Source organism: Ursus maritimus, unplaced genomic scaffold, assembly GCF_017311325.1.
Source record: "Ursus maritimus isolate PB19 unplaced genomic scaffold, ASM1731132v1 scaffold_1, whole genome shotgun sequence".
NCBI lineage: Eukaryota > Metazoa > Chordata > Mammalia > Carnivora > Ursidae > Ursus > Ursus maritimus.
In genome coordinates, this window is record NW_024423343.1 from 3231978 (window position 1) to 3240042 (window position 8065).

The following is an 8065-nucleotide window of genomic DNA, read 5'->3' on the forward strand; positions in this document are numbered from 1 at the left end:
CCCCCCCCCCCCGGAACCTTCAGACTGTCCTTTAGTGGGGAAACCCCAGCGCTCTCCTCTCCAGCCCACATCTCTCAGGACGATGTTTCCAGGCCCCTTGCTCTCCTAGGCCCCAATTCGGTCATATGTGAAGTCAGGGTGTCAGATGGGAGGGGCGGCATGGAAGCCCAAGCCTGGAGCTGCCTCCTGGGGCAAGTTCTGGGCCGGGCCTCTGACTTACGGTTGCTCTCTTGGAGGGGACAGATGTGGCCTCCTCTCTGACAGACATACACACGCGAGGGGCCACTTGTGCCTTGGGGAGACTCACTTTACCCCCGTACCTCCTGCCTCGGCCCGTGGCCTCAGAAGTGCTCTGGGCTGGGGCTGTGAGGTGGGAGCCAGAGCCCAGAGGGAGATGTGGACCATCTGAGAGAACCCAGCATGCGTGGGAAGAAGAGGCCCGTCTGCGGCCTGCACATGAGGACGGTCACGGGCAGCCAGCCCCCCCGGGCCTGGAGAGGGCAAAGTGGAGCCCTTCGTGGCCAGAATGCCCCCTGGATCAATGGCATGGGCCCTGCAGAGGCCTGGCTGTGGCCCAGCTGGGAAGGCCTAGAAAGAGAGTGCCGGCCTGGCAGGGCCCACCCTGCACCTGTCCTGCGTGGTAACGGGGGCCTCCAGTGAGCTGGGTGCTGACGCCAGGGGACAGCTGCAGGCGGCCGGATGGCAGAGGCTCCGCTCTGGGCCAGCCGGCCAGGGCCTGGGCAAGTGCAGGGAGCAGGCCTCCTCCTCGGCCTCCAGGAATGGAGACTCTAGGGCAGGTGGGGCGAGCCCGGGGCCTTGGGCTAGTGAGGAGGCCACTGCCCCGGGCACTGGGCACCATCCCTCCTCTTTCTCCAGGAGAAACACAGAGAAAGGCTCGGGCTTGAGATGCCCAGCGCCTGCCCTCTCAGTGCCAGGAGAGGAGGGGGTCGCAAGGAGGGAAATGGGGCACCAAGGAGCTGGCCACTCCCCCCCCCCGCAGCCAAGGGATCCCCTTCCCTGCTCCGCCACCCCCACGAGTAGGAGATGCCCTCCCTCCCGGGCCTGGGCAACACCAGGCTGTCCCTGAAACACCCTGGGCTGAGCCCGGTTTTGCTCCCGAGAACAGACCACCCCGTGCTGGGGCAGAGCACCATGGTGACCAGGAGCCCCCGGCCCTTGGCTCCCCCGTCCTCTTGGGGGCTCCGCTGGGCTCTGGGCCTCATCAAGCCCTTCGGTGTCAGGGGTTCTGGGTGGAGGTGTCACCCTGGGAGGCGAGGCTGAGGCCCACCTTCTGCCACAGGTTGGCCCCGGGGTCGTACACGTAGACCTTCTTGGTGTTGTCACCGACCAGGTAGAGGGCTCCTTGCAGCGCGGCACAGCGTGGCGAGGACAGGTACTTGGGGAGGAAGGGCGAGGTGATCACGCTCCACGCGTCTGTGGGGACAACGCACCGGGCCCGCCTTCGCCAGGGGCCTCTGCCTCTTTCCTGCCCGTCGGCTCCGTTGGGAGACTAGGGGCCCCACCTGACCCTGGCCCCTGTCAGTCTCCCATGGGACCCTCACACCCACCCTGCAAAATGGGTTCTGTGATCATCGCCACCATCCAGAGGATGGGGAGGGAAAGGGGGAGACACAGGGCCAGGAAGGCCCCCAAGCCCTGGAGAGCCCCGCTGGAGCCCCAACCCTGGCACAGAGTCCGGGGCCCAAGCTGGCGCCCACAAAGACTTGCAGGTCCGGGCCCCTGCTCCTGGCCCGTGGGGCCGGTACCAGGCAGACCCCGCAGCCAGGCAGCTTCGGGACCTGGAGTTGGGCTGCCCATCACCTGCCCTGGGCACTCGGCTCCCCAGCCCCCAGGCCCCCGCCCCCGCAACCCCCGGTTCCCTGCCCCCTGGGCCCCCGCCCTCCTCCGCTGTCTGATCCGTCTCTGATGGGGCTGTGGCCGTTTCTAAGAGGCCTGTGGCTGCCTGCTCCCTGCCCCCCGGGCCCCCATCGCCAGGACCCCCACCCTCCGGCTCAATGAGATGGGATTGTGGCCTGCGGGGGGAGGGGCCACCTGCCCGTGTCCCCCGCCGCTCAACCCCAAGCCACGTCGGAGGGGTTGGCGGCCTGCCCGCCCGGCGTCGGTGCCGCCCACCTGTGACGGGGCTGTAGCACTGCAGGGCCAGCGCGTTGTACTTGCAGGCGCTGGACCCCACCAGGTACAGCCTGCCCCCGCAGCTGGCCGCCGAGAAGTTGCTGACGTACTTGAGGGCGGGGCTGACCGGAGTCCAGGCGTCCGTGTAGGGGTCGTAGCTCTCCACCTCCACCACATCCAGAGTGGTGCCTGTTGGGAGGTGGGGGTGGGCGTCAGGGCTGCCGGGCCGGGGGCAAGGGAAGGGCCCTGGAAGTGCAGGACTGGGGGTTTTGCATCCTAGGAGGGGAGGGGAAGGGTGGGTGAAGGAGCGCTCGGCCTTGCGAGCCACGTGACTCACCCCTTCCACAGGCAAGGCCCGAGGCCACACCGTCAAGTGGCGTGGGTGTGGGCACCTGGACCCAGGAACACTCGAGTCCAGACCGCATGACGGGGGCCCCAAGGCCACAGCTAGTTGCCCGCACCTGCCTTGGGCCCGGGACCTTGTGTGTGCCCTCTGCCCGCGGCTCGGGCTCGGCAGCCATTGGGAGGAAAGGGGCTGGCCAGGACAGCTGGGACACTCGCAGTGGCCTCAAGGCCAGTCTGTCACCCGCAGAGGCCCTGGGAACCTCGCGCTCAGCCACAGTCATTGTTTCCCACACTTATCTGACCGTAAGGGTCCCGGGGTGACTCCTTGCCACAGCTCTGGGGTGTAAAGGGCTAAGCGCTCAGGCTGGCGACCGGTGAGAGCAAAGGTGACGGCAAAGGGGGGACCATTGTGGGTCTCCTCACCCCGAGGACGCCGCAGAGGGAGTGACCCTGAGCGGAGGGCTGTGCGCGGTTCTGGGAGTGTGCGTCTCTGCCGGCAGCCCAGGGCTCCAGCACACCCCTCATCGTTCTGTTGCCCGAGTCCCTGCTGGAGCGGCTAGGGAAGCTCATGGCTGAGCCTCACCCCGAGACATCCAGGTGGCCGGTGGCACCTGGTGGGGGCTTGGTTACTCCAGACGGTGAGCTCCAGAGGGCAGGAACAGGGGAGCATGCCTCTGTGGGCCTGAGGCCGGGGCAGCGGGGGGGGGGGGGCTCTGGGCGCTCCCAGGCTGCCGAGAGGTGCGCGGGGGCTGCAACGAGGAGGAGGTGCCCGGGGCAGGCGGGGAGGGAGGCCTTACCTCCAATGGCATAGATCTCCCCGTTGAGCGCGGCGCTGGCGTGGTTGGTGCGGGCCTTCAGCATGGGGGCCACGGGCTTCCAGGTGGCCTCCTTCAGAGGGAAGCACCAGGCCTGGGTGGTTGACCAGGTGTCTGTCTTGGTGCCCCGGGAACCACCTGTAGGAGAGGTCCTGTCCCCTCAGCCTGCAGTCTCCAGGCTCGTGGGGGCTGGGTACTGAGGGTCCTGCCTCCTTCTCCGCACGCCAGGGGTCCCCATGGTGCCAGACCCTGGGCTGTGGGGTTGGGGGGGGACCGTAGGTGGCACAGTCTAGCTGTCTGACTTGGACAGGTCCCTCCCTGCCCCATAAACAAGGAGGACAAGTTCCGTGGTTTCAGATCCGTGTTTCCCCAGCCAAACTGTATATGGGCCCCCAAGTTCTCAGACATATACGGGCAGGGTGACCCCACCTGCCTATCACGTGGTTCCTTCGGGGGAGGCCCTGACTGTGGAGCCTAGCGAGTCCACCCCGGCTCCCGTGTCAGGCAGAACACGGAATGGGGGCGCCCACACGTGGACCCGTGGATTTCCAATGTCCTTGTTTTCACATCATGGAAATGTCTGGAAGAGCCCTGCCTGAGCCGGAGGGGGCAGCTGAGTCTTGGTGGCAGCACGGCGAGCAGCTCTCCGGGTGGCGCTGCCGGGAACCCACCTGTGACGTAGACGGTGTTGTTCAGTGTGGCCAGAGAGAAGCCCCACTTGTGGTAGTCGGGGAAGTCCGGGAGTGCCATCCACCTCTCTGGCCAGAAGAGAGACAGGCAGAGGGTCAGGGTGGCTGAGCTCGCTGCTGGGGCCTCCCCTTGCCCCTCAGCGCCTCTTCCCATGCGGGTGCAGGGCTGTTCCCTCACCTGGGGAGAAGCAAGGGGCAGGACTCAGCTGGCCGCAGTGGGGGGTGGTGACATCATGACTGCTGCACGTGCCCCTGCTGGGTCTAGCTCCCGAGGGGTCCCCACCTCCCCACGCCGCCCCCCCAGAGCCCGGCACGCAGACCGGACTCAGGCTTGCACCCAGGGTGTGCAGGGAGGTGGGGCTCCGGAGGCCGGGGCTGGCTCTGACCCTGCAGGTGACCTCACTGACCCCAAAGGGATCTTTTGGCCCCTGGGTTGGGTCCCACGTCTCAGATGGGGTAATGGGTTAAAGGGCCTGACCTCTGGTCCCTAGTGGGTTAGAACAGGAACATCATTCATTTGCTCGTTCCCCATCCATCATTCATTTCTTTGCCCCGAGCACCCTCTGTGCCGTGTGCAGCCACAGGCGTGCAGGGGTCACACGGGGCGTGACACGGGCCTTGCGGCACCCGGGTGAGTCCGACCCCTGCTCTCGTGTACTACTGTATGGCCCCGGGGGACCCATAGCCTCAGTTTCATCCTTTGGCCTGGGGGCAGGTAGTTCCCACCTCACTGGGAGGTGGCGCGAGTATAGACGACCCGCGTCTGTCATAGAGCCGCTACGCCATCAGTGGGCCTGAGGATTATTGTCACGACAGCAAGGGACAGAGCCATGCACCCACCTTGGGCCCACCTTCAAAGAGCTACATGAGGGTAAACTGAGACAAGAGATGAGAAAATGCTTGAAAAAAATAAAAACGAGAGAGTCTCTGTGGGAATGTCGAGCAAACGGACACATTTTGGGCGCTCACGGGAGGCGGTGAGGAAGACCCGCGCCTCGGGGAGGTCCTCCGGGAAGATTCTGTGTACTGTTTATGCCCGTCTTTAGGACATGCAGAACTCCGGCCTCGCTGGGCACCTGCCCTCTGGGCAGGGACTGCGTGTCCCCCTGACTCATGTCTGTGTCACCCCAGGGTGGGGACGGCCCAGCGGTCACCAGGCCTTTGCCTGCCAGCGTGCCCCCTGCCGTCCTCCCCTTGGGGTTGGAGGGACAGCTGCTCTCGGGTGAAGCCAGCAGAGCTCATTTCCTGACGTCAGCCCCCAAATCCCCTCGTCAGCCCCTGACCTGGGACAGCCGGCCTCACGCTTCCTGGAGCCTGCCAGCCGCTGACGCCACGCGGGTGACTGGTGACTGGCCCAGTGGGCCCGGGACACCAGCCGGCGCTCCTCAGAGCTTTCAGAAGAGCTTCCCAGGGCCAATGTGCCCCTCCAGAGACCCTACTGCCCTCCTACCTCTCCCCCTTTCCCGGCCACCCTGTGATGGGGCCCCAGGCAGGAGAGGCCCAGTCCGTGCCCGTCGGGTCCGCATCCCAGCTATGTGATGAGCCCCTTCCTCGGAGGAGGAGCAAGCTTAGGGTGGAGAAGTGAACTGCTCGAAGGCTGGAATGAGAACCCTGTTAGAGCTGACCTTGTCCCTGCGCTCCTACCCTCCAGGCCACCTGCACCCCAGCTCCCCATTCTCCCCTTGGGGCCAAGGTCACACTAGGCATGCAGGCCAGCGGCCGTCCTCCCACCCAGGGCATTTTGGGCAGCAGAACACTTTACCTTGGGCTCCAGGGCCCAAGAAGGCCAAAGTTAGGGGCTGTGACTGGAGGGTGAGGGGCCACCTAGCTGAGCTGGCCGCTAGGCTCTCCTGCAGTGCCCCCTCCCTGTGAGCATCTCACTCCCTCCGCCTGCACGGCAGACACGAGGGGCTCGCAGGCGGCAGGGACAGCGTGAAGGCTACTCACGGGCCTTGCTGCTGTAGAAGCCGAAGTTCCTGGGGGTCCTGGGGTGAGGGGCCGCCTCCTCTGCGCCCTCCTCGTCCTCCTCCAGGGCCCGCCCGCCCACCACCACCAGCACCTCCTCTAGCTTCTGCGGGAGGGCCAGCAGTGCCTGTGGGGCCAGGAAGGCTGGGTGAGCGGAGCGGGCGGCTGCGTTCCCTATGCAAGGGGCCCCAGGGGCTCTCAGGCCTCGGTGGCATTTCCTGGGGCAGGGCTTTGGTGGGGCAGCTATGTGGGTGCACATGCGTGGGGTGGTGTGAGCACGTGTGTGTGTGTGTGTGTGTGTGTGTGTGTGCGCGCGCACCGTGGTCGCATGGGGCCAGGCAGGGCGGCAAACAGGACTGGGAGCGATGGGGCAGCAGGTGCATGTGTGGCCCAAACCTGATCGCTGTTCCCTCCCGGCAGTCCCCACATGCCTTCCAGAGGCGTCCCCACACCCATCTTTGGAGGCAACCCCAACTCTGTCCCCAGTTCCTCCCCAGGGCCAGCATGCGGCGTGCTGAACTCGGATGACCCTGGCTGGGCAGGAAGCGCCAGCCCGGTTCCACCCTGGTGGGTAAGTGGCCGTGCTCCGAGCTCCCAGCCCCCGGGGCTCCCCTGTGTCTCTGGCTTCTCCTGCAGGAGGCCTGCACCCCCACCTCCAGCCCCCCGACACCCCGACCCTGGCCCGAGCAACAGCTGTGGCCCAGGCCTGGCTCTTGAGGGCTCCTCCAGAGCAGGGCCCTGAGCAGGCCACGCAGCCACAGACGGATTCATCGGCTCTTCGTCCGTCACTGTGCCCCAAGCTGTGCTGCCTGCCATGCTCACCGCAGCACACATAGGAAACCGCACCCCGTGAACACTGGAGCAGGTTCCTACAGGGCGGGAGGTGGCCTGCTGCCAGGCCCATCCAGGCCCCTAGGCCTGTGCACACGCTGTGCCATCTTTCTGGACTGTTTTCCCTCCTGCAGAGCTCCTAGCCCTTCCCTAAGGCCCAGCTAAGAGGCTGCCTCCTCCAGAGAGCCCTCCCTGACTGGCCACCCTGCCCAGGATGCCCCCAGCCCAGCTTCAGCCTTTCTCGTGCTGCTTTAGGTCTGTTTCCAGGTTTGTCTGCACCAAGCTGTGAGCTCTAACTGCAGTTCGGACAGTCACTTCTGGTTCCCCTCCCCCACATATCCAGGGTGTGGGACACACGGGGGCCCAGGGCATGAATAGGGATGCTCCTCATGGGTAATCAGCCCAAGGAAGGTAGAACTGCCAGATTCGGGGCACCCTGGGGGTATGCACTCTGCACGCTCCATCCCCATGCAGGTCGGGGTCTCCGGGGCGCCCCTCCCGCCCCTTGCTCACCTCATCATGGCCCTGGGACAGGGCCACCCGGCACGCCTCTGACTCCCGGATCAGCGGCTCGGTGGCCAGCAGCTGCTGCACACAGGGTCTGGGCACGGCGTCCAGGCGCACCAGGCCGAGCAGCTCGGGGAGGTGGACGGCCCGGGCCTGCGGGTCGTGGCGCACCCAGCGCAGCAGGGCCTCCAGCCGGCTTCGCTCCGGCTGCACCTGGAGCAGTTCACTGGCCAGACAGGTGGCCAGCCGGTCCTGGGGCAGCTGCAGGAACTCGTCCTCCTGGGCCACCGCCTCAAAGTTCTCGCGCAGGAAGGCCCAGGCCTTGGCAGCCACGCCCCACAGCCCCTGCTGCTCCCCGAACTCACAGATGCCCAAGCAGTTGGTGGCGTCCAGCTGCTGCTGCAGGTAGCGGCCGCACACCTTCTGCACGGCGGGGAAGTGCAGGCGGGCGGCCGTGCGCGTCAGCGCCTCCACGTTGCCCTGCGTGACGGTCAGGCGGCCCGTGTACACGAAGTCCACCAGCTGCCCCACCACGGCGGGCTCCACGTCCCGCAGCTCCACGCGCGCTGAGAAACTCTCGGCAAAGTCGCCCGCAAACATGGCGTGGAAGTAGGGGCTGCTGAGCGCCAGGAGGCCGCGGTGGCACGGCAGCTCCCGGCCCCCCACCAGGAGCGTGACATCGGCCAGCTTGGGCTGGGAGCGCAGCCGCCGCAGGCCGTCCAGCATGTCCTGGGCGTGCGAGGGCAGGTGGAAATCCAGGTCGTCCACGTTCTGCACCAT

At 66.4% G+C, this 8065-nt stretch overlaps 1 protein-coding gene across 1 annotated transcript in view; it reads right to left on the reverse strand.

Annotated features, from left to right (window-relative positions):
- Window positions 1-8065, reverse strand: part of KLHL30 (kelch like family member 30) — an 8484-nt gene extending 419 nt beyond the window's left edge. Inside the window, exons 1-6 of the mRNA XM_040637052.1 lie at window positions 7292-8065; window positions 5930-6074; window positions 3965-4051; window positions 3276-3431; window positions 2134-2322; window positions 1289-1434 (exon numbers count right to left, since the gene is read on the reverse strand). Of these exons, the coding sequence (XP_040492986.1) occupies window positions 1289-1434; window positions 2134-2322; window positions 3276-3431; window positions 3965-4051; window positions 5930-6074; window positions 7292-8065 (1497 nt within the window). The remainder of the gene's footprint in view (window positions 1-1288; window positions 1435-2133; window positions 2323-3275; window positions 3432-3964; window positions 4052-5929; window positions 6075-7291) is intronic.